At 48.9% G+C, this 26,029-nt stretch overlaps 1 protein-coding gene across 1 annotated transcript; it reads right to left on the bottom strand.

Annotated features, from left to right (window-relative positions):
* Positions 1-24,527: 24,527 nt before the first annotated feature.
* On the bottom strand, positions 24,528-25,790 carry LOC141740162 (cygnin-like). Its single transcript, XM_074578392.1, has 2 exons — positions 25,733-25,790; positions 24,528-24,661 (listed from the first exon to the last, which is right to left on the bottom strand). Exons 1-2 carry the CDS (start codon positions 25,788-25,790, stop codon positions 24,528-24,530), a joined length of 192 nt encoding a protein of 63 aa, XP_074434493.1.
* Between the last annotated feature and the right edge of the window lie 239 nt (positions 25,791-26,029).

The raw sequence follows: 26,029 nt of genomic DNA, 5'->3' as shown, positions 1-26,029 counted from the left end.
AGATCCAGTAGAATCTGGACAATGGGATCCAGTAGAATCTGGACATTGGGATCCAGTAGAAACTGGACAAGGGATGAAGGTGTCATTGGAGGGGGTAGGAATGATAAGGACATGGAAAACCAGAGGTGGGCATTCTGGGGATGTGGTGTCCCAAGCCTTGTTTCCTCAAGAAAACAGAAAGACACAAAGAAACCTTCATTCCCTTTGCTCTTTTCTACTTCACTGCTTCAAGATCTTTTATAAATCACCATCCCCAGGTCTCACTACCCAGCTTGGGCTCACCCAGGACTCAGAGCCCTGAGATTCACCTCGAATTTGAGCCTGCAGGTTCACCTCGGGGCTGATGCACATTTCTTTCAGAGAGAAGCTTCATTTGTCAGCTGATCAGTCATCGCTGGGGACCACCAGGTGATGACCGGTCATGCCACTGCTTGGAAACAAGTCACTGCATACAAACAAAACTGCTGGCGCGTGAGAGCATCTGGGACACCCAGCCACCGAGGTTGGACAGTGACAGACCTCTCCAGTGGGACCCCTGACATGTTCTGCACGGACTGGCCCAGAGCCCTGTGCAGCAGGGACTGCAAAATGTTGAAGGACTTGAGAACTGCGAATAGGGACCAGCTGTTCACTGGCTCTTCTAGAATGAGAACTAGGAAAAAAAAGGCCATTGCAAGCAAATAGCAAGAGGTTCAAGGAACTCCCTGAGCTGTAAATGACCAGAAAGTAAGAAATTAGTAGAGATATGTATCATATGTGCTTATCCTGTTCTTACTTTTCTTACAGGGACCTGTTAATGGCCAAAACTGGGGAGAAAATACTAGTTAACCAGTCCAGCTGTTGTAATGCTCTGGTAGCTGACTGCTCCCTGGGAGGATGCACGCCACAAGTCCATCAGTTTGACCCCCACTGAGACGAGGTCGGAGCAGACCCCATGCTGCTGTCTCTGCAATGTGTAATCTGCTGGCGTTTGCCTCACAGTGATGTCTTTTCTTCGGGGTTAGAAGTTTTGCTTTGAAAGGCAGTTGTGATGACTCTGATTTACGATGACAGCAACTTCAGTGGCATTTAAAGAGACTGGAAGGAAGAGATAAATACACTTGAAGATTGCCTAATAAAGCAATAGAAGAAGCATAAAGGCTCTTGTATCAATTGTTCTTCCCTATAAGGTTCCTAAATGCTAAGCTGGGCATGGGAATCTGTCTCACCTTGTTTTAGCAATTAAAAGTTGGATGTCTTGTTCAAGCTGGTCCTTCAAAGTTTCTCTGCAAGACCTGGAGAGGATGCCAGCACATCAAGAAGGCAATTCCTCTCCTTGTTTTGGGAGGAGGGGATGGAGTTTTGGGTCAGGATGAACCATGTTCTGGAGGTGCCCATCCTCTTTCTGCTGACTGTGGAGAAAGTGTGGAGCACTGCGCAGGAAATGGATGTGGATGCCCCATCCATCGGAGTGTTCAAGACCAAACTGGATGGGGCTTTGAGCAAACTGGTCTAGTGGGAGGTGTCCCTGCCCATGACAGGGGGGTTGGAACAAGATGATCTTTAAGGTTCCTTCCAATCCAAACCATTCTATGATTCTATGAAATCTAACTTTTAGAGGGATGAAGTTAGGCAAGAGCAACCCAGACCAGGCAGAGTGAGCAAAGTCATGCTCAGAGGTAGGATGCTTTGATTAGGTGACACTTTGAGTCTTTCTTCTTGGGTTGCAAGAGCCCAAGAGACATGAATGCTGTGTTTGGTCTCTGTGTGAGTGTCATAAAGCTCTCTTTGTGTCATCTCCTGCAGGAAACCCAGCCAGTACCAGAGAAATCTACCTCCTGCTCTGCTCCAGTGATGGTCAATGCAATGCAGAGGGAAACCTGAGAAGGTCAAACAAAAGCAGGAGGCTAGCAAGGACTCCTCAAACAGAAGCATGAGGAAGTCCGTTATCTGCTAGTTAGGCTGATAAAAAGGGGCATAGGGGATTCTGCAGCACAAATGCTCAGGTTAAACCTCTGAGAGAATAACAAGCTCTGGCATTTTTAGGGCAGAATGAGAAAAAAAAAAAAAAGAAGCTGAAACAGCAGCAAACAATAACTCTTGATCTAAATCTTACAGTTTGCTGTACTTCCAATAAATCCAATGGGGCAACCGTCCAGGTAAGGACTGCAGAAGTGGGCCTGTTGAATGAGACCTACCTTGACCCACAAAGCTCTTAATTGTCCTTCTAGCTCAAGCGGAGATTGTGCAGCCTTGACTAGTTCACTCCTCAGCTCCACTAGTATTTCACCCAGAAGAGAGGAAAGAATTTTTGTTCCTCTGAGACATAAAGGGAGACTTAATTCATAGACGTGACCACTAGAGATAGTGCTGCTGGTCCTGCATAAGACAGGTCAGAAAATCCCACCAAGAAAACTCTGCATTAGAGAAAACACGTCCTTCATGAGGAATGGCATTCATCACACTTCCAAGTAGCTGTTTGCAAGGTGCTGTGAAGATGCAGCGCGTCTGTTGTGTTAGCTATTAATTAATTAACATTCAAGAGAGAAGCTGCCGGTTCCACTCGTGCGAGCAGGTTGCTCTCTGGGTGGCGTGGTGCGGCTCATGGCTCCGGGAGGATTCCGTGCAAGATGGTAGCCAGCTGGAAGCAAGACAGCAAACTCTTACTTCCAGGAGCCATGGTAGTGTCATGACACACCAGGGGCTAGCGCTTACACACACCTTTCCTTGCCCCGTGTTTCTCACAGGGGATGCGACACCATCGCATTGCTCGCGTGTGCTTTCAGCGCATAAATGCACACCACTGTTTCCACCTCCATGTTGACACCTCTTCCATCAGATCTTGATTAAACAAAGCATTTGAATTCCTATCCCCATCTAAGCACATGCCTGAGACATGCCCGCGTGGCAGAATATTTAAACACTAGCTTTCAGTGCCACTTCAAGGAGCACAGGTGGGCTTCACGTTAATTTTGGGTGCAAGGCTTTGCTGAATCAGTCCTTTTCACTGCTAAGGACAACCATCGAGGTACAGAGAAGTGCGGTGCAAGAAGCTATCCCATTTGTTGCAGGAGACACAAGCTAACACTGTCTTTTGAGGAGCAAATGTGAGTGGAAGGACTTTGCAGGTTCCTCCTAAGCCTTCAAGTCTATCTTGAATTGGTTAATAGAGGTTATGGTAAAGGGCGACTTGGTAGTTGGGCCTCACCTGAGGGTTAAAGACATATATACATTCAACTTTAGGAGAGATCTCAGTGCTTTCAGTCCCAGGACACATATATTTTCCTTCCCTGTGTTCATTCAGCCAGGCTGTGCATTAGCCTCAGTGCATCTGCTCGTTGGGTTTTTCTTGATGGATGGGGCTGTATTTGTCTCTGACTTCTCCATCCAAAGCACATCAACCAGAGCTTGGGTCTCAACAGGTTAGTGTGTAGGCTCTGCCACCCACTCCTTTGGGGGCATCACCACTGGGAAATAGGGATGAGCACTCTCCCACCCAGCCCCTCACTGGTGTCTGTTGACGACTGACCTCTTAAAGAGTGTGAAGAGTGCAGAAGTCTGCTGTGGCAAGGCTTTAAATAAGGAGATACCTTGGTGTAGGTGCTTGCAGCTTCTTCACAGCTACAGATAGGTCAGTTGAAACTAAGGAAATATCAGTGGGAGAATCTTGAGGCCTGATGATCTCCACATCTTCCTTTCACTGGGACATGATCGATCCATCTAATGCCTCTTTGATCAAGTTAGATTTGTTGTTCAACATGCAGAAAATATTATTGAATAATCCGTGATTTCACAAATGTTTTCCAGGATCTAACTTTTTTTTTTTTCTTTGGAAGAGCTTCAATGTGTCAACAAAAACTTGCAGCGGTGAAGCATGCCGGACTGAGTAGACTGTATGGAAACTAAGGAAACATCACTGGGAGAGTCTCAAGGCCTGATGATCCCCAGATCTTCCCTTCGCTGGGACATGATCGATCCATCTAATGCCTCTTTGATCAAGTTAGATTTGTTGTTCAACATGCAGAAAATATTATTGAATAATCCGTGGTTTCCCAAATGTTTTCCAGGACCTAACTTTTTTTTTCTTTGGAAGAGCTTCGATGTGTCAACAAAAAACTTGCAGTGGTGAAGGATGCTGGACTGAGCAGGCTGTAGGGGCTCTATGCACAGAAAAGACGGGTGAAAACCACAGCTGACTGCCAGCACTGCAGCAAAGCTTGTTTTCTTTAGAGCCGTGCGTGCTTTAACCCACTGCTCGGTGAATTGCGAAGCCGAGTGCATTTGACAGTGTGAAGGCAGAGTAACAGTCTGGCGGCTGGTACCCCAGTGGGAAATCCTGCTCCTGGCTTGCGTTGGCTCGCTACGTCAGGGAGCTGCAATCATGACCGGAGGTGATACCTTCATTTTCAGGTGCAACTGCTCTTTCAGCTATTTGCCTTCCGAAATCACTCTTTATTGCTATGTGTGAAAACCTTCACCACTGTGCAAAATTACTGTGTATCAGATGGGAACAGTTTCCTGGCGCTGGTTTCCAATAGAATATTTCACAGCTCTCTGTTTGCTGGGAAACATCCATTTCTGCTCCAGTCTATGCCGACCCGCAGAAGTTACAGGCCTTCGCTGATGCAGAGTTTGGGTCCTGCAATCAAAGATGCAGCCACTTGGACATTGAGGTTTGAATCATAGAATCATAGAATCATTTAGGTTGGAAAAGACCCTTGGGATCATCGAGTCCAACCATCAGCTCCACTCTACAAAGTTCTCCCTTACACCATATCCCTTAACACCACATCTAAATGAGTCTTAAACACATTCAGGGATGGTGACTCCACCACCTCCCTGGGCAGCCTATTCCAGTGTCTCACCACTCTTTCTGGGAAGAATTTTTTCCTAATGTCCAGCCTAAACCTACCCTGCTGCAGCTTGAACCCATTCCCTCTTGTTCTATCGCTAATTACCTGGGAGAAGAGACCAGCACCAACCTCTCTACAGTGTCCTTTCAAGTAGTTGTAGAGTGATGAGGTCTCCCCTCAGCCTCCTCTTCCTCAAACTAAACAGTCCCAGCTCCTTCAGTCGCTCCTCATCAGATTTATTCTCCAGGCCCTTCACCAGCTTCGTTGCCCTCCTCTGCCCTCGCTCCAGCACCTCGATATCTCTCTCATATTGAGGTGCCCAGAACTGGACACAATACTCAAGGGGTGGCTTCACCAGTGCTGAGTACAGGGGGACAATCACCTCCCTCCTTCTGCTGGTCACACTATTTCTAATACAAGCCAGGATGCCATTGGCCCTCTTGGCCACTTGGGCACACTGCTGGCTCATGTTCAGCCGCTTGTCAATTAGAACCCCCAGGTCCTTTTCTGCCAGGCAGCTCTCCAGCCACACTGCCCCAAGCCTGTAGCGATGCATGGGGTTGTTGTGGCCCAAGTGCAGGACCCGGCACTTGGCCTTGTTGAAGCTCATACCGTTAGCATTGGCCCATCGGTCCAATCTATCCAAGTCTTTCTGTAGAGCCTCCCTATCCTCATGCAGATCAACACTCCCGCTTAGCTTCATGTCATCTGCAAACTTGCTGATGATACACTCTATGTCCTTATCAAGGTTATGATAGAGATGAAGAGCGCTAATCAAAGATGCAGCCACTCGGACACTGAGGTTTGAAGAGCGCTAATTCAGCATCCCCTCTACCAGCCACAGCTGGCATTTTTGTCTGACCAGTGTTCGCGCTACTGGATGATGCCATTTTCTCCAAGATGCTGCTTGTCTTTATCATCTTCTTACCTCCAAACATCTCAACTCTGCAGTGTCTTTTTCACCTTGCAACGTCAAAGAGTTGTCTTATTGCCACATTGCTTTTTCTTTTCTGTTGCATATGGTGGAAATTTTAGTTGGGGTATGCCTGCATAGATTCTGATTTCCAAGATTTACCCACATAAATGCATGTAGACCACAGTCTTTGACCCCCAGCGTGATACCCACCAGGGTGCTACGTTTCTTCTCTGCTTTGCAGTAGTGGTAGCACCATGGCTGGTCTTTTCATTAACATGAATACCAAAGGCTTGTCATGGCAGGGAGGTTCAATGTTTTAGTGTTCACTGAGGACTGAGGGCTTCTTCATCAGTCCTCATTCTTGAACTGGGCAAAGTGCCACCTGCGGTCTCCGAGGATATTTCAGACTCCATTGCCTAAGTGCCCTCTGGTCCTTTCTCGATGTTTCACACTACGGTTTGCTGTTGAGGCTATCTCCTGAACTGCGTATATTTCCAAACGTGGCAGCAAAGTGGCTCACTGTAGCACATTAATCGCACACTTCCCCTTTCGTGATCTCCCCAGCTCTTGCATTCGAATTGCCAGACCCAGTTAGACCACCAGCTCATCAAATCCTGCTTCCTGCCTCCAGCGATGGCCAAAACCTGAGGCTTCAGAGGTTACCTCCATAGCACACCAAACTAACTGCATCGTTCTGGGTGCACGGGTGGAAAACCTCTTTCCTGGCGGCCGCAGAAGATCCACTTATGCGCTGAAGCATGAGATTTGATTACCTTTATTACAGGATCTTTGCGTGCAGAGCTACAAATGTTCATGGTCATGCAATTATCCAGTCACAGCAGTTGACTCAGTGACTTTCTTGGGTAGCGAAGTCCATAAATAGGCTCTATACAGCAGTGGGATCTCTGGTTTGCTCACCTCCGTTGAACTTTACCTTCAATGAGTGTCATCCAGGACTTATATTGTATGTGGCACAGTAAAATGGAAAGAGAGTTTTAGGCCTGTTGTTCCCTTTTTTTGATTTGAATATCCGAAAACTCTTCTTTTGTCTTTACTAAACATTTCTGGGGCTTTTGAGCATTTTCTTTCCTCAAACAAGAATATACTTGTGCTGCTCTTCAGGCTTTTCCAGCGCCCCGTAGCAAAGGCAAGTATCACCTATGAAATGTCCAATGTATCCTTTGGCTTCTCTGGGTAAAGTTTTCAGGTATTTCTGGGAAAAGAGCATGGCTATTATTCAAATACAATAAGTAAGGTCATTTCAAGGGCTGACACCACTGGAGACCCATAAGAAGAGGGAAGATAGAATCATAGAATCATTTAGGTGGGAAAGGACCTTTGAGAACATCAAGTCAAACTATTAACCGAACACTGCCAAGTCCACCACTAAACCATGTCCCTCAGCACCGCGTCTACCCGTCTTTTAAATACGTCCAGAGATGGTGACTCCATCACTTCCCTGGGCAGCCTGTTTCAATGCTTGACAACCCCTTCGGTGAAAACTTTTTTCTAATATCCAATCTAAACCTCTCCTGGAGCAACTTGAGGCCATTTCCTCTAGTCCTATCACTTGCTACTTGGGAAAGAGACCAACACTCCCCTCGCTACAACCTCCTTTCAGATGATGAGTGCACCCAGTTAAACTTTCAGGGGAAATTTATAGACAAGAAGAAACTCAGGGATTCAAAGAATAATTTGGCCAGAGGTCACATTTCGCAATAAAAGTACACCAGGTATCACAAGCAACAGGAGGAACAGCTATTCATGAAGAAGGAAAAAATGTTGGTTTTAAGCAAAACAATGCCACAAAAAACATTTAGCATCTCTTCAAACACATGCTTCTGCAGCCTTGAGTGCAAGGAGCCGTAAAAGTGACTAAAGCAAGAGCCTCAAGAGCGGATTGCTCAAGTGAAAGGAAGCTGGAAAGAAATGCCAGCCAGCCCCGTCAGTCCCTCATTCAGCGCTGCTCAGAAATGCCTGATGCTTTCTGACTGGATAGCCAGGGCTGGAGTAATTACTCGGTTGCAGCATTTTCACTTTTACAGTGAAAAGGAGGTTTCTTTTTTTTGCATGAGTTACAATTTTGCCTCGTACTTTTTGAGCTGACACTGTTGGTGAAGGTTTTTGCTATACAGTCCTTCTGGTTTGCTCCTGCCCTGGTCACAAAGGCCACAGGGACACTGTTCTGCTCAACCATAGTTGAAGCTAAACTCCCTGGGGCTACATTTGTAACTGGGAATTAAACAATTTGGGACACAGACATTCACCCATACTGCTAAATTGCCAGTTTCAGCCCAGGTCAATGAGTGCTGACCCAAACAATCCTGGGAAGCTCAGGTGTTAGCATAGACCAGGGTCCATTCCCAGTAGACCACCTGGAGGAACCACCCTGTTTTGAAGACTCAGGGAGTTTGATAGTGTGGATGTGGCCAGACTGTGCCAAAGGGCCTTAGGACTATAGAGCTGGCCTGGCCCTGGTTTTCTTTTACTGGTATAGATAGAGACCAACAGCCCACTCCGTCTTGGCTTGGGTGCATGCACGAGAGCATTTCTAAATTCTAAATCTCTTAAGAGATTTCTAAATACATGAAGACAGTCTGGTGAGGTGCTCTTGCCCTATATACAGGACTACAACTGGGGTCCTTGCTCGCCTCAGCCTTTCTGGAGGGGTCTCTGTGGATTAGCACAGCCACAGCATCCACATGCCTGGTCCCTACCTCTGTACTTAGTGCAAGAGCCCAGGACACTTGGAGAGCTAAGTAACCCAGATCCACCTAGCAATGAGCTGCACAAGAGTGCAGGGCATGAGACAGACACAATACACAGCCTTGACACCACCATACTGCTCCCTGGGTTGCTGCCCTACAGCCGGCTTGCTTCTCTCCATCTTCCCAGCTGGGTCACCTCTGAAGGGGCAGCTGTACCTGTGGACAAGAACAAACCTGGGACAAATGGACCAAACAGAGGTTAGTCTTGTCCAGGTGGAGAAGAGAAGAAAGCAGATAGCCCTGAGGTTTAGCCCTTTATCCCTGTTCACCATCTTTTGCTATGAGATATTGGTGTATCTCAGGCCATTGTCCCCCAGGGTGGCTTGCATGGTAGGGTCCATGGGTGTGGGGGCACCTCCCCTGGACCTCATTATCCTGCGCTCTCTCTGTAGTCAACAAAAGCCTCCAAAGGGAGATCCACCTCCAAGATAGGAACTGGAGGCCCAAATCCCCCCTCCATGGGTGTAGCAGGACATGGGGGTCTGACTGGTGAACCCAGGGGCAGGTGGTCCAAGTCAAGCTCAAGGCAAATGCCCTAAGAGCCTTTCCAAGGATGCTGAAAGGGCTGTTTGGCTGTGTGTTGGACTGGGACATGGCCCGAGGTGTGTGGTGCGTGGATATCACAAAAGCATGCTGGAGACACCCAGTCATGCCTGCAACACAGCTGTGAACAGGGCTGTCCAAGTGGGCCTGGGACTCCTGCCACAGAGAGGTCCTTAGGGAAGACTGAGCATGTCTGTGCTGTGCCACGTCTTCCACCAGACTGAACCTCGGGGCTGGTGAGACCAGAGCCTTTCTTACCCGGGGTACACCTGCCTTTCTGAGCAACTTTGGACTCACTTCATCTCTTTTTGATTCTCTAGGCCATTACCCAATGCTATTGACTCTGAGCACGCAACTCTTCCAGTGAAACACCAGACCAGACCAGTCCCTCAGGACAACCTCTAAATCCTCTTGTTCATACAAGCATTGGAGGAATTGCCTTCATTCCCTGCCTACCATTCCTCCCTCCATTTTTTCCCCTCTTCAAGCCACAGGGTCCAGCACGTATCCAGCCCTCCCCTGTGCCATACTTATGAAGTCACCACATCATCTTCGTTAATGCAACCTTCCCTTTTCTGGTACCTGGTGATGTTCTGCATCTGAAACTCCTCCTGCCTTCATCCCTCCCTGTCCTTGCTGGCCATCCTGCTTCCCTTCCCTCCTCCACGTCTCCCTTATGCTGCTTGTGTTCCTTCTTATGGATCTATCTGCTCTCTCTTGGCCCTTGCAGCATCATGAGTGATGGGAACTGAAGAACTGGGCTCCAGCACTACTGCCTGCAGAGCACCTCCTCTTGGGACTATCTACACAAGAGGGGCATCACACATCCTAGCTGAAAAGCAGAACCTGTTTCTGGGAAATAGAATCACTTTGCCTCTTTTTCACCTCCCTGTGCAGCCCACGAGTCCTCCCCTCCCACCAGAGCACTCTCTCCCGAAGGGGATCACAGCCACCAACCCCCATGATACTCTAAAACCCGGCAACGCTAAGCCATTCCCCGTTCCCCGTTCCTCCGTTCCAACCACCTCCCCCACACGCTTTCCTTCTCTAATCCTCAAGGAGCCACAGCTTAGGAGCCTGAGCTTAGCATCGCATGATGTGCGCGTCCCATTGTCCCCCTCTAATAGCATAAGCCCTGCATGAATCCCCTTGATTTTAGGGCACAGAGTGTCACTGGTATTCCTTGCCTTGTTTCTAGCGCTTTCAGTTCTGTATTGGGCCTTTTCTATTATTTATTTGCTGGATATTCAGAGCATGGGAAGATGTATTATTGTTTAGATTTTAGAGACAGTATTTGCTTTCAATATAGGTAACAAAGCAGGGATGCAGCAGAGGGGCAGTGCTCTATATCACGCGTCCTCTGGAGGCAAAATTTGGGTAACAGGTTAAAGTCATTGAGATGAAAAGTTCCCTTTGTAAGAATCATAGAATCATTTAGGTTGGAAAAGACCCTTGGGATCATTGAGTCCAACCATCAGCTCCACTCTACAAAGTTCTCCCTTACACCTTATCCCCCAACACCACATCTAAACGACCCTTAAACACATTCGGGGATGGTGACTCCACCACCTCCCTGGGCAGCCTATTCCAGTGTCTCACCACTCTTTCTGGGAAGAATTTTTTCCTAATGTCCAGCCTAAACCTACCCTGCTGCAGCTTGAAACCATTCCCTCTTGTTCTATTGCTAATTACCTGTGAGAAGAGACCAGCACCAACCTCTCTGCAATGGCTTTTCAAGTAGTTGTAGAGAGCAGTGAGGTCTCCCCTCAGCCTCCTCTTCCTCAAACTAAACAGTCCCAGCTCCTTCAGTCGCTCCTCATCAGATTTATTCTCCAGACCCTTCACCAGCTTCGTTGCCCTCCTCTGCCCTCGCTCCAGCACCTCGATATCTCTCTCATATTGAGGTGCTCAGAACTGTCCACAATACTCAAGGTGTGGCTTCACCAGTAGAAGTCCCAACTAGGACTACCTGAGCCAGATATTCCCAGCATCGGTCAGCTTGATCATCCTCCCAAGCCACATACTGTCCAACAAGCTGCTTTAACTAGCTGGCTTTGGGGCACCCTCACTTTATTTGCATTTGATGCTTTTATGGGGCTAAGCTATCCTGCCCTGGTGAGGCCACATCTGGAGTTCTGTGTCCAGTTCTGGGCGTCCCGGTTCAAGAAGGACAGGGAACTGCTGGAGAGGGGACAGCAAAGGGCTACCAAGATGATGAGGGGACTGGAACATCTCTCTAATGAAGAAAAGCTGAGGGATTTGGGTCTTTTCAATCTGAAAAAAGACAACTGAGGGGGGATCTTATCAACGCTTATAAATACTGAAAGGGTGGGTGTCAGGAGGATGGGGCCAGGCCCTTTTCAGTGGTGCCCAGGGACAGGACAAGGGGTAACAGGCACAAACTTGACGATAGAAAGTTCCACCTCAACATGAGGAGGAACTTCTTTCCTGTGGGGGTGGCAGAGCCCTGGCACAGGCTGCCCAGAGAGGTGGTGGAATCTCTGTCTCTGGAGACATTCCAACCCCGCCTGGATGCGTTCCTGTGCCACCTGCTCTGGGTGACCCTGCTCTGGCTGGGGGTTGGACGGGATGATCTCCAGAGGTCCCTTCCAACCCCTGCCAGTCTGTGATCCTGTGATTCTGTAAAGGTTTCAGCTTGGTCGGAGATGGCAGGGGAGGTCAAGCAATGGAGATGTAGAGCTGCCAGGCTTGTAGGAGTGGAAAATCCTGGAAGCAATGGATATTTTGGCCCTGTTTTTTGGGGGTTTTGTCAGGCTGATTAAAAGGTGCTGTACAGTCATGCATTGACAGATCCTAAACATTGTGGTGTTAGCTTGGTGGATGAAGACTGTACAGGATCAGGGAAAGAGGCTTGCACTGGGATATCCTGGAGAGATGGGACAGGCTTGCAGAGCCTCTTTGGCCACGTACAGCAAGTCATCTCCTTTTGTCCGTGATGGGGAAGTGTAAGGGAGATGAGCAGACGGGATGCACAAAAGGGAAAGAAAACAGACGATGCATCCATAAGAAATGCTTTGGTGTGGAGGCATAGCAGTGGTCCCGGCAGGAAACCATTTGTTGTCAGGGCGGTCACAAAGGGGCTTTACCGAAGACATATTTAAGCAGCTTATGGCCATTAGACAAATGTTTAATCTGCAGGAAAGTGGGACGCCAGGCAAGCAGGTGCCCTGACACATTTAAGACCACAGGGCAGCTGGGCCTGTGAGAGAGAGCAGTGGAGGGGACCCAGGGGACAAGTTATCAGAGAAGCATAGGACCGAGGTGGCTGGTGTCGGACCTTACGCCCCAGGCATTGAGAAAGCAGGTATGGCAATTGCAAATGCCAAAAAGATTTCCGTGGAAAGGTAAAAGGAACCTCCGGAATCACCTAACTACAGCAGGGATGGGCAGAGAGAATCCCAAAACTAATGTGCCAAGCCTACTTGCATCTCTTCCGCTTGAGCCGGCCAGGTGGAAGGTAGCTTCAGTATTGCTCTCCAGATCTGCAGCTCTGTCCTTGCAGATGCAGCCCCTGCTGAAAGGCACGAAGGGCCAGACAAAACCTGCCAGATCATTTCCAGCTCTGATCCTAGTTTGCCCTAAATAAAGATGTGGATCGTTCTGTGGGAGGCAAGAGCAGAGCAGGAACAACTTCAGTTGTCTGCAACCGCACCTCATGCTCCGAGAAAAAGGCTTGAGCTGACATCTTTCTCGGGTCCGTGAGCAGCATTTCCCAACAGGTGCCGTTATTTTGCAGTCATCCAAAAGATGGCAGCCTTCCCCAAATCATCTTCCTCGCCAGCTGTCTGGACTCTGACCAGGAGATGCGTGTCTCACCTTGACTGCTGACGTTGCAGCTGGCATGGCCCGTGGGAGATGGAGCTCAAAAGCTGCAGAGAGCTGCTAAAAGCCATGTTTTAGCTGTGCTTTGGGTATTTTGCTAGTGCTGGTTTCTGCCTGGAAAAGTGGTCATGCCTGCCTCCTCCTGGAAGAAGGATTTGGATTTCCTCTTGTACATGAGCCAAGTTACCTCTGTGCTGGCAGACCCAGCACCTTGGGTTGCTCCTGCAGTATTTCCTCACCATCCATAGTGCCTGGAGCAGCTCCTTTGGGAGAAGGTGGTTGGATTGGGAACCCAAGGAGGAAGAGGGTGTAGGAGACAGAAGTACACTGGCTTGTGGTCTCATCTGTCTGCAGTCTCGATTCCCAAATTGTCCTTGCAGAAGGACACAATACTCTACCACCCAATGCCTTCATTGCATGGCAGAGGACACTGTGGTCATCCACCCACAAAAGAACAGTGTGTCATAGAATCATAGAATCATGGAATTGCCCAGGTTGGAAGGGACCTTTCAGATCATCGAGTCCAACCATCAACGTAACTCTGACAAAAACCATCACTAAACCATATCTCTGAGCACCACGTCTACCCGTCTTTTGAATACCTCCAGGGATGGTGACTCCACCACTGCCCTGGGCAGCCTGTTCCAATGCTTAATAACCCTGTCAGTGTGAAAATTTTTCCTAATATCCATCCTAAACCTCCCCTGGCACAACTTGAGGCCGTTTCCTCTTGTCCCATCACCTGTTCCTTGGGAGAAGAGCCCAACCCCCCCCCGGCTACCCCCTCCTTTCAGGCAGTTGTAGAGAGCGAGAAGGTCTCCCCTCAGGCTCCTCTTCTCCAGGCTGAACACCTCCAGCTCCCTCAGCCGCTCCTCACAAGACTTGTGCTCCAGACCCCTCACCAGCTCCATTGCCCTTCTCTGGACATGCTCCAGCCCCTCAGTGTCTTTCTTGTGGTGAGGGGCCCAAAACTGGACACAGTATTGGAGGTGGGCCCTCACCAGTGCTGAGTACAGGGGGATGATCACTTCCCTAGTCCTGCTGGCCACACCATTCCTGATACAGGCCAGGATGCTGTTGGCCTTCTTGGCCACCTGGGCACTTTGCTGGCTCGTATTCAGCCAGCAGTTGACCAACACCCCCAGGGCCTTTTCTGCCAGGCAGCTCTCCAGTCCCCTCAGCAAATCCCCACCTCCCTTCACAGAGCTTTCCTCTGCCTCTGCTTTCATTGCAGGAGCTCCTCAGGAAACAAGGTCCACCCCCATGTCCCCATCCTGCGTATCTCTGTTCTCCAGGCTTTCTCTTAGGAAGCGTAAGATGGGAACACAAATATAAAATCCTATCTTTTCCAAGCATCCCTTTTATCAGATCACCCTTTTATCCACATTACATGTGTAACCTATGGAAATCTACAGACAGACCCAAATACAAAATGACATCCTCGGCTCTGTTTCCCCCACCTCTGACTCTTGGAGTTCACCAGTCCAAGAGAAATAAGTCATGCAGCGTATTCCTGGCTCTGCTCCTGTGGCCTTGGACATGCTGGAGATGTTTCTTCCAGTCAATTAAACAGTGCCAGGGCCTGCTTTCTGGCCCTGAGGCCAACTGGCACTACCTGGCTATGTCCAGGTTATGTCTCGCGTGTGAGCAACCCTCCAGCCCTCCGCCAACCCCGTCTCTCACCGGTGGGCAGCTGTGCTGTTGTCCTCACCTGGCCCTTGCAGCCTCCCTGCCAGACAGGAGATGTCTCTGCCGTGCAACCAGGGAGTGTGTGTCTCCTGCAGACAGGCAACTGTGAGCTTAAACCTTTGGAGGTAAGTATAACTTTTGGAAATAAAATCATTGGCTTTCTGCTGAGCTGGCTTCGGTGGTGAAGATTGCAAGTCTTCAGCTCTTGGTGACTTCTGCTGTCTTCTGCTCCCTGACTGCCCAGCGCTCAGTAGCATAGGGCGAGGGACGATTTCAAGGAGCTCCCACAGTGATAAAAGCAGAAACTGCAGGAATGATAATAATGAAACCCCCAGAAATAAGCACTGACTGTGGTTGGCTGCAGCATTTGGCCTGTGTGGTGGTCAGGCCACATAAGGAATCCTGCAAGGGTGCTCTGCAGAAACACTGTGTGGGCTGGAAATTGCCTTTGTAAGCATCCTTAGGTGTTTCCAAAGTGAACTGGGACTGGAACAGGTTGTCCAGAGAAGCTGTGGCTGCCCCATCCCTGGAGGGGTTCAAGGCCAGGTTGGACGGGGCTTGGGGCAACCTGGTCTGGTGGGAGGTGTCCCTGCCCAGGGCAGGGGGTGGAACTAGATGGTCTTTAAGGCCCCTTCCAACCCAAACCATTCTGTGATTCTATGATCTCAGACAAGGAGGGAAGTGCATCATGAATACCTGCATCCACATTAGACCTGCAATAGTCTCTGTTGACCACTATGGACTCCAACCTTACTAGAAGATGAAGTTGTCACTATCCACAGTGTATTCTGTGTTTCCTCAAGGCACGTTGAAAGCAGGAACCAGCAAGCTGGGCAATGCACCAGCAGTGGGCATGGCTCCCCACTCTCAGTGCTTTGAGTAGATGTTCCTGACCCTCCTAAAGGATCTTAGGAAAAGATCCTACAGGAACTTATCCTTTAGGATCCTCCTATAGGATATTAGGAAAAAATTTTACACTGAAAGGGTTATCAAGCATTGGAACAGGCTGCCCAGGGAAGTGGTTCAGGCACTATCCCTGCAGGTATTTAAAAGATGGGTAGACGTGCTGAGAGATATGGTTTAGTGATGGGTTTTGTCAGAGCTAGGTTGATGGTTGGACTCAATGATCTGAAAGGTCCCTTCCAACCCAGGCAATTCTGTGATTCTATGATCTCTCATTACAGCCCCAGGAATGCAGATGGGGAAGAAATGAGGGCAAGAGCGAAATGGTAACATGATAGCAGTATTACTGACATTTTTCCATAGGTATTTTTTCATAGAAAGAAAATAGTTTCTTTAAATATATGCCCCACAAGGTGAAATTGGAATTGGTGGAGGACAGCTGGGGAAGGGAAAAGATTTGGGCTCGGCTGAAGTGTTTTTCTCAGATACTTTTAGCTTTTAAATCCTTTCCCTTCGCTGTTCATTAAAACTGAGTAAAACCATGATTTCCTTCCTCTCAAAGATTGACGGGGGAGCCTGGTTCCCGCTGTGCTTAGGATAACTCCCCGGTGCCTTGTAGGAGGTGACACCAGAGTCCACAGCTGAGGACGCCGACGGGAGGGAAAAGAAAAATTGGCCTCGAACATCTGCAGAAGGCAATGTCCTGAGCCACAGTGAATTCCTCTCCAGGAACCCCACCCCATGTCAGCATCCATGGTACCCCGCAGCAGGGATTTCTAAGGGTCCCTCCTGGGGGCATTGCCAGAAAAGGAGAGAAAATCACAGCGATGACGGGGAGCGAGGGTCAGCAATGCCTGAAGCTGATCGGGGTTGCTTTATGCTTTATCTTCCAAGAAAACGGTGAGCAAAGAAGAGCCCTGGATATTTCCTTCTTGTCTAGCTTGCGTGCTCTGCTTCCTGCTGCAGCACCAGTGCTTGCCTCTGTTCTACGAACCGGAGCGGGGCACCCAGAGGATTTTCTGGTTCACTGGCAAGCCCCAAGAATTGAAAGAAAATTGACTTTGGTCTAAAAAAGAAATGAAGTTTTTGCCTTTTCGCATTGTCAAAAAAAAAAAAAAAAAAAAAAGAAAGAAAAGAAAGAAAGAAAGAAGGCTTCCTTGGAGATTGGGCAAAATGTTTTCTTTCATGTCTGGGTATTTTAAATTCTTGTTTAAATAGAAGTGCAGGACAAAACAGGGAAGGCAAGAGGCTGTGAGGAGGGCTGCCTGATTCATCCAGCACGGTCCCACAGCAGTGAGGCTGGATAATTCACGGGGAACATGCGAGAGCGGAGGAAGCCCTGCTGTTTTGGCGCGGGAGGGAGAAGCTGAAGGAGGCGGCAGGGGGTGCCCAGGCTGTGCAGAAAAAACCATGGGGGCGCCTTGTGGGAGGCAGGATCCAGCCGTTGTGTTCCCTGGACGTTCCTGTTGGATTTCTTCGGCACAGAGAGATATAAAGGAATGTCAAGAAGTGCCTCGGGGCTGTTATTTAGAGTCTTGGTAACACATGTCCAACCCATGGGGAAACTCTCCAAAATTTTTCCAAATGGACAATTTCTGGGGTTTAGGACGTCTTTCCCTGACTATTTCTTATATTTTCTAAGCTCTGCACTACACAAAGTTGGGCTCTTTGCTGCTGTCGGTGGCTCCAGCTCTGCTCTCACCAGTGGGTCACAGATTGTTTTCCCATTTACCGTTTTTTTCTCCTTCAGGGGGACTCAGTGACACTAAGAGTTGCTGTCTTGGATGAGAATGAGCAGTTGGAGGGCAGCTGGAGCAATTGGAGGGTTCTCCATGCAGCCTCCTTGGGAAGAACCTCCTTGTGACATGGATGCCATGGGCTATTTACCCCATTGTGCAAATTCGTTGAGATAGTTACCCTGTTTTGGAGAAAACAGGGGCTAATGACACAAGACCGATGAATGAAAAAAACTAAGTCCTTCTGGGGACAATACTTAATTGCCAGTGGCAATTTGTGGACTCAGAAGCCGCAGCACAATTTTTAGGCTGCACCAGCCCTAGCTAGGTCCAAGCTGTTATCTGAGAAATGACAGATTGTGTCTGTCTCCTCCTTAATTCTCCAACTACTCAGCCCCAAGGAGCCTGTGCTTACAAAGTGCCTCTGCAGCACAGCACGGAGCTGCTCACAAAGCAATGGCCATTACTGTATTCCCACCTCTTATTCCTGTCCTGATCGTCACAGAATCACAGAATCACAGACTGGCAGGGGTTGGAAGGGCCCTCTGGAGATCATCCCGTCCAACCCCCGGCCACAGCAGGGTCACCCAGAGCAGGTGGCACAGGAACGCATCCAGGCGGGGTTGGAATGTCTCCAGAGACGGAGACTCCCCCACCTCTCTGGGCAGCCTGTGCCAGGGCTCTGCCACCCCCACAGCAAAGAAGTTCCTCCTCATGTTGAGATGGAACTTCCTATGGTCAAGTTTGTGCCCGTTGCCCCTTGTCCTGTCCCTGGGCACCACTGAGAAGAGCCTGGCCCCATCCTCCTGACACCCCCCCTTTCAGTATTTACAAGTGTTGATAAGATCCCCCCTCAGTCGCCTTTTTTCCAGACTGAAGAGACCCAAATCCCTCAGCCTTTCTTCATAAGAGAGATGTTCCAGTCCCCTTATCATCTTGGTAGCCCTTTGCTGTCCCCTCTCCAGCAGTTCCCTGTCCTTCTTGAACCCGGGAGCCCAGAATCTTGCACCCGTAAGTCAGTTAAGAGCTTTGTTCATGAAATACTGACTCCAGGATCAAGACCCTACCGTAGTCCAAACCAAACTGGACTTTAGGAGGAATTTGCTGCCTTCACATGACTCTTGTTTTGAGCAAGTAGGCTCTGAGCGCCCTACGGACAAACAGTGGGGGAAGAACGGGAGGAAACATCAACATCATGGGATACAAATGATTTAGAGAATTGGTTCCCAATGCATTGGCAGTGCAGGGAGGTGAGGGTTGGAGCTAGGACATCCCAGATGCCTGTAAGGTTACTCACAGAAATCTTCTGAAGAAATCCAAAAGTGCTTTGGAAACTGAAACCACCTCCTTCGTAGGATTATGTCTGGGCTGCTGGTTCAGATTGTCTGGTAATGAAATGATTGTCTGGTAATTCAGGTTTTCTGGTAATGAAAAACCTATGTAGGGGTCTCTGGTCCTACAAGGCAAAGATAGTGTTTGCAGTGTGCCGCACACCTTGGTGATCGTAGCTTTCAGACGGTGCTGGCTAACCTCTCAGGGAATAATGCTCAGTGGTTTTGTGGTACCTGCTGGGGTCTGCTGGCTGGTACCACAACTCGGGCAGAAGACATGACTCAGAGCTATCATTGTGGGAATGCTTAGTGGTGGATATAGTGAACATGCAAAGCCTTGGTGATGGTCATTGCCGATAAATCATCTCAGTCCAAGTGTGGGATGGACCTCTGGAGGACAGTGATGGGTCTTACAGTGGATTTCTCTCTGATACCACCCCACTGGCTCTGCTTCTGCGCAGCCCTGCAGGGTTTGAATCACACAAAGGCACAACTTCACATGAACAGACTACTAAGAAACTCACTTATGAGTCGTGTTGTGACGAGGCTGGTATGAGAAAGTGCAGTATCTGCATTTGACCATATCATGTGGAGTATTGTGTCCAGCTCTGGAGCCCTCAGCACAAGAAGGACATGGACCTGTTGGAGCAGGTCCAGAGGAGGCCACAAGGATGATCAGAGGGCTGGACCCCCTCTGCTATGAGGGCAGGCTGAGAGAGAGTTGGGGTTGTTCAGCCTGGAGAAGAGAAGGTTCCGAGGAGACCTTATAGCAGCCTTCCAGTCCCTGAAGGGGGCCTACAGGAAAGCTGGGGAGGGGCTGTTTGCAAGGGCATGTAGCGATAGGACGAGGGGCAATGGTTTAAACTAGAGCAGGGTGGGTTTAGATTAGCCATTAGGAAGAAGTTCTTTACACTGAGGGTGGTGAGACACTGGCCCAGGTTGCCCAGAGAGGTGGTGGAGGCCCCATCCCTGGAGACATTCAAGGCCAGGCTGGATGAGGCTCTGAGCAACCTGATCTAGTTGAAGATGTCGCTGCTCATTGCAGGGGGGTTGGACTAGATGGCCTTTAAAGGTCCCTTCCAACCCAACACATTCTATGATTCTATGATTCTATTACTCTATGTCCATAAACATGAACTTATCTGGCAAGACTTACCAGATCTTTCCTATCCTCTGCACACATTTTTTTGGAAGACAACGAACCACACAGCATGCTTCAGAGTGAGAACTGGTCTTTTTTAATGAGGGGAGCAAACTCCATTTCCATCAAACAAGAAGAAACTAATGCAAACAACATTCTTTCCCTCCTCCTCACAGCACTGAAAGTCTCTGCTCTACTTCTTTTTCCTGTAAGCCAGGCAGCAGTACATCCTCCTGCAGTCTTCAGTATGCTCCTCCTTCTCTCCTTTACCACATGTCCTGGAACAATACCCGCTGCAGGTCTTTTTTGACTGGCTTTTACCTGTAGAAAGAAAGAAAGACAGCTATGTCTGCATTGACTAATTCATCATGGTCAACAGCACAGAAATCCCATCACACAGTAAACTATCTCCTTCAAACAAAACGTCTCCACCTACACTGATACTTGGGAATAGACCCTGACCACCGTCAGCCCTTCTCTCAGAAATGGTTTGAGTCCATGCTATCTGGCCAAGACCAAAACTGAGCCAGTGACAGTGCTGTTAATTAAATGGTGTGGAAAACTTAGTTCAAATGTCAAGCTGAGACCTCAGTCCTGGCACTGCTGAATTTATCGGTATCGTCACAGCCTGGGTATTTAGCTTGAGATGAACTGAATTGCTCTGACTCTACCAACTAGTGTCCAATGACCCGGTTCACATAGAGACACCCAGATGGTGGAGGTCTAAACCTAGGATGGCGTGATTCTGGAGCTGAACTCGACTCCAAAGTCTCGTCAGCTGAACCCAACCAGTGCCTCGATACAAGATTCACCACCCACACCTACTTTCCTGGAAAAGTCTTTTTTTCTAACCTTAATTCCTTTATGGTTCATGATTATTATTTCTGCTCCACATAATTTGTCACCTTACCTGGGGTGGCCATCAAGGCCATTAGAAAAACAGCCAACACAACATAGATGATCCTCATGACTGGATATCGACCAAGATCACAGCAGGTCTGAGATGAAGCCTTGCAGAGAGATCTTGAACCAGTAGCTAAGAAAAAGGCTGGAGACCCTGGTATTTATAGACATTTCTTGACAAAGAGGACAGTGTTAAGGAGGAGCGTGACTTCATTCTTGTCCAAGGACACATTGTTTGCTGCTTAGTGGGATATTATGTCACTCCAACCCAGTAGCCATCTGACAATGAGACGTCCACTCTGTGCCCGTTTGTCACTGGCTCTTTGAAGGCATCTTGTGTGGCCTGTGCAAGCGTCTCTCCCTTGGGAGCTGGGCTCCTCTTAGTCTGGCTGCCAAAGCTTTTAGCACAGGCAAGTGGGACTATCAGTCCCTGGTCAGGGGAGTTGGTGTTGGCTTGTAGGAATGGTTGTGGTGGGCAGTGTTACACCAACAGGTTTGAGACCCCTTCTTCTCCCCTTCCAAAACAGAGACCTGAGAGGACTGGTACTACACTGGCCAATGCCACCATATGCATTCTGTCAAGACCTAGACCCCCTTCTAGAATCCAAAGTGCTGTGGCAATGGACATGCAATTTGTTTTAAAGTTGAAATGTTGCTCCTGAAAAAAGACTCTGGTTGTCTGAAGGTGAGGTCACCAGTCTGAGCTAATCATCTGGGGCTCAGTTCTGTTGCCTGAGCACAGACAGCATCATTTGAGACTTCTTGACATTTCCCAAGTTTCTCCTACATCAACCAAGTCCAAGAGATTTGAAAACCACATTCTACAGATAGAATAAATAGAAACTCATTTCTAGTCTCTGAGTGTTGGACTTTGGAAACATAAATGAATAGAATACAGCAAAGCACTAAGTGCAGAGATGACCAAAGAATAGTGGCAAGTAGCTTATGCCTCTGTCGCCCACCTAAAGTCTCCTTCACCACAAGCTGGGAAGAAGTCCTAGCATTTACATTTGCACCAGCTTGTCATTGATGTGTTTCTTCCCTTATTTCCTTCTCCCTTGAGGAGAAGCGAAGAAATAGCTACCACAGCACTTCCAGTCCGAGAAGAAACTGAACCCAAGCAGAGATACTGTAGGTTGTGTTCCCTGGCAATGAGTGAATGTTTCAGACTGAACAATATTGGCACTGCATTACACCATTCCCTCCAGAACTGCCTGAGATCCGGCTGGGACTGTCGGCCCCGGAGAACATAAAATTTGCCAAAGCACTCGCTCCAAGTCTATCCACTCTGAGTGGGATTAATTGAGAGATGAATACACCTATATTTTTCTCATGTGAATGTCTCCTTTTGTTCTGGATGTCTGCACTCCTTTGATAGTCAATGGAGATCTACTCGATATAATCCATGGAGCTGGGAGAGTCCCTTGGTTTACTGGCCTGGATGTTGTTATTTAGGGTGAGTTGAACCACACGCTAAAATCCCTCAATACTATTGACTGGACTGACTGTTCCCAGTGACTCAGACACCTTAGGTGCATATTTGAGATGTCCCACCCGGTCTCCAGCTGAGTGTCTAGAGGGTAATGGTCTTCCATAGTTCCTATCTATCTATCTATCTATCTATCTATCTATCTATCTATCTATCTATCTATATGTGACCTGCTATAGCTCCCTTATATATATACACACACCTATATATGACCTGCCAGCCACATATAGATGTCCCAAGTGCTCATTGGTACCTTAGATGGCATTAGACATCTTAATTTAGGCAACACAATCAACCACTAACATGTCTGTAAATTCTTCTGTGTAAACACCTCAGTTTAGCTCTCCCTAATCTCCATTTTAATCTCACCCAGAGAGTGCCAGGTGGACAAAGGTATGAAGTAACTGGGAACAAGGGGTCTCTTCCACTCCATCCCTCACATCCAACTTGGACAGCACGGCTCTAAGATGCTGCGCGGATCCCAGTCCCTGTGGCACCGCTGGCCAAGGCTGAGCCCATCAGCAATGGTGGTAGCGCCTCTGGGATAACATAGTTAAGAAGAGGAAAAAACAGCTGCACAACAGCAGCTGGAGAGAGGAGTGAGAAAAATTTGAAAGACACAACTCTGAGGACACCAAGGTCAGTGAAGAAGGAGGGGGAGGTGGCGCTCCGGGAGTTGGAGCAGAGATTCCCCTGCAGCCCGTGGTGAAGATCATGGTGAGGCAGGTTGTCCTCCTGCAGCCCGTGAAGGTCCACAGTGGAGCAGATATCCTCCTGCAGCCTGTGGAGGACCCCATGCCAGAGCAGGGGGATCCCTGAAGGAGGCTGTGACCCCGTGGGAAGCCCACACTGGAGCAGGTTCCTGGCAAGGCCTGTGGGCCCTTGTAGAGAGGAGCCCATGCTGGAGCAGGTTTGCTGGCAGGACTTGTGACCCCACAGGGGACCCACGGTGGAACAGTCTGTTCCTGAAGGACTGCACCCCATAGAAAGGACTCACACTGGAGTGGTTCATGAAGAACTGCAGCCTGTGGGAAGGACCCACATTGGAGAAGTTTGTGGAGGACTGTCTCCCATGGGAGAGACCCCATGCTGGAGCAGGGGAAGAGCGTGAGGAGGAAGGAGCGGCAGAGACAAGGTGTGATGAACTGACCACAACCCCCATTCCCCATCCCCCTGCGCCACTCGGTGGGAGGAGGGAGAGAAACCGGGAGTGTAGCTGAGCCTGGGAAGAAGGAGGCGGGATAGAGGGAGTGAGGTATTTTAAGATTTGTTTTCGTTTCTCGTTATCCTAACCTGACTTTGTTTTGCAATAAATTAGATTTACGTCACCCAATTGAGTCTGTTCTGCCCGTGACGGCAATTGCTGAGTGATCTCCCTGCCCTCATCTCTACCCATGAGCCTTTTGTTGTATTTTCTCCCTCTGCCCAGCTGAGGAGGGGGAGTGACAGAGCGGCTTTTGGTGGGCGCGTGGCATCCAGCCAAGGTCAGCCCACCACAGACTCTTATTCCCTGCTTATGCCCACATGCTCATTCTATACCTGTACCTTCCCGCCTAAGGCTATGTGTTAGAAAGAATTGCTTTTCTTACTGAGAAGCCTCAAAACTTTGTTGTCTCTCCTGGCCTGGTTTAAAAGTAGGAGATTGACAATCCAGCCGTGAGAGCCTCTGAACAGTTTCTCTATGCAGAGGTGCACGACTTCTCCTGCTACAGGAGCTTACACACACCTTTGATCACCTTCATGGCACTTCTTGGTGCCTTTTTCTGCTCCGACACACCCAGTTTGAGCTAGAGAGAGCAGAAACCAAACCCTAAGTGCGGTGTTGATCTGCAAATAAGAGAGAAGCACTGAGCGGTCTTCGGACTTTGGGACAAAGAGGACATAAAATCCATCGCATGAGGTCTGTGAGGGCCTATTTGCTTCTCTGTTACCCACCTCTGGGGATTTGCTGAAATTTTCATGGAAAGAGGGCTATCTTATGCTTAGAGGAGACATTGCTGAACTACCCATATTTTTTAAGACATCTGTAGATAACCTGTAGCCTGAAAAAGCAGTAAGGAACTGAAAGATTATCATCTCTTGTCTACAGAGGGTTTTTTCAAGGGCCATAGAGAAGGCAAGAGGGAAAATGATACCTTCTTCCCAAATCCCAACCCCATAGAGCGGTGGCGGCTCTGCAGCTTGTTGTCAGTGGGTGTTCAGGCTCTTTTGGTCCTGATGAGCCTTTGGGCTGGGCTTGGAGAATCTGTTTTAACACTTTATGTGGGATCATGGGGACACAAGTAACCACACCACACACACCAGGGTTACATCTCCTTTTTTTCTCTTTTTAATGATTGAGAGGAGGGGATGACAGTTGGGTTAGACGGTAGAGAAGCCGCTCCCAAAGCCACCGCGCTGCCTCCTCTTCCCCGGAAGCTTCCTCTTCAGCTCCTATTTCCCCTTCCAGCCGGGCGGGATGCAGCAGTAGTACTTGCAGTCGGAGGAGAAGGACCACACGTCCGCCTTGTTGCAGCTGCTGGAGCAGTACCCCACCTTGGGGCAGTGCTTCCTTACCTGCCCGTAGCCTGCAAGGGGGAGACAGAGGGAGAGTGGTTGGGTCAGCGTAGGTGCCTCCTTGCCCCAAAGCAGGAAAGGACCTCAAAGAGCACATGCCTGGGAAAGACCTTGTGCATCCCTCTCCCGCCAGCTGGTGACTACAGGGACAGCTGGTGAAACAGGTGGAGTCTGAGAAAGAGATGCTCCCAATGGGAGCACATTCGTTCCCCTCATGAGGGACAGCCCAAAAGCAAAGTGCAGAAAGATGCTCATCTACGCAAGTTCATAAAGATGCTCACCTGTGTGCGTGTGCGTTTCCTTGTCTTGTACCTCTCCTCAAGGGAGAGGATCAGTGTTCTCAGAGCAAAACAGCAAAAAACACATCAAGCTTATCTCAAAACCTTAGCTGTCCACTCAGGTCTCTGCACTTACATCACACTTTTAAAATTTGCCCTCTTAGTCAGAAATGGCTGAAAGGATGCTGCACAAGTCTTGAAATTGGATCCACAGCAGCCTTCCACCAAATATTCACCATGGTGCTTCAATGAGGGCCAACCAAAGTGCTTGGCCCAGGTGGATGAGAACTGATATCTGAAGGAAGTTTCTAAAGCCTGTCTGGGAGATCTCAGCCCAGAATCCCTTTTCAACTCTTGTAAAGGGACCAGGAAGCCTCAGAGTCTCAGAAACGAGCATTAGCAGCAATAACTGTGTCACATCAGTAAGTCAAATTTGCCCAGGACTGTTCCTTGACACAGCAATCGAGTTGCACAGAAGAGTCCCCTCTGGTTCTATGAAAGTCTCTGTGTTCCCAAGAGAAGTGGCCACATCCAGACTCTTGTTTAGCAATTGTCTGGCCTGGGCTCACTCCCAGACTGGACCCTGAAGTTTTAACCTCAGTTACTCCTACACAACTCCCTCTCACATAGTCCTTATTTCATTGTCCCTTGAAAGAAGTCATTAAAGTACCTGGCCAGGTTATAGCAGTCACCTCAGATGGTAAGAACCATATTTTCCAGAGCTAAAGTTACTTTAAAATAATCCCAGGTAGTATCAGCTAATATAAGTACGAGCTAATATCAGTTAATCGCTCTCCATCTTACCTGGGGTGGCCAGGGCAACCAGCAGGAAGACAGCGAAGACAAGGTAGAGGAACCTCATGGCTGGAGTTGAGCTGGTATCTCAGCAAGGTTGGAGAGAGGAGTCTCGGAGGGGGCTCGAAGGGAGGAGATGGCATACAGGGAGGCTGCGGCTGCTGGTTTTTATAGAGCGTTTCCCTGCAGAGCGGAGGATGCTGGGGAGACACGGGAATTCATCCAAGGGCTGGTTTTGGCTGGACGTGCAGTGATGGCACGAGCACCAGGATTTCCCACGTGCGGCCAAGTGTGCTGGCAGCCACC

This window comes from Larus michahellis, chromosome 3 (genome assembly GCF_964199755.1).
Source record: "Larus michahellis chromosome 3, bLarMic1.1, whole genome shotgun sequence".
Classification (NCBI taxonomy): Eukaryota; Metazoa; Chordata; class Aves; order Charadriiformes; family Laridae; genus Larus; species Larus michahellis.
This window is presented reverse-complemented; position numbering and strand designations above follow the sequence as displayed.

What these genes read in the sequence shown, in the direction of transcription:
- LOC141740162 (XM_074578392.1), bottom strand. Translation starts at nt 25,790, where the DNA reads ATGAGGTTCCTCTACCTTGTCTTCGCTGTCTTCCTGCTGGTTGCCCTG. An exon ending in GGTTGCCCTGGCCACCCCAG is followed by an intron (nt 24,662 to 25,732) that starts GTAAGATGGAGA and finishes TCCCCCTTGCAG; the next exon opens with GCTACGGGCAGGTAAGGAAG.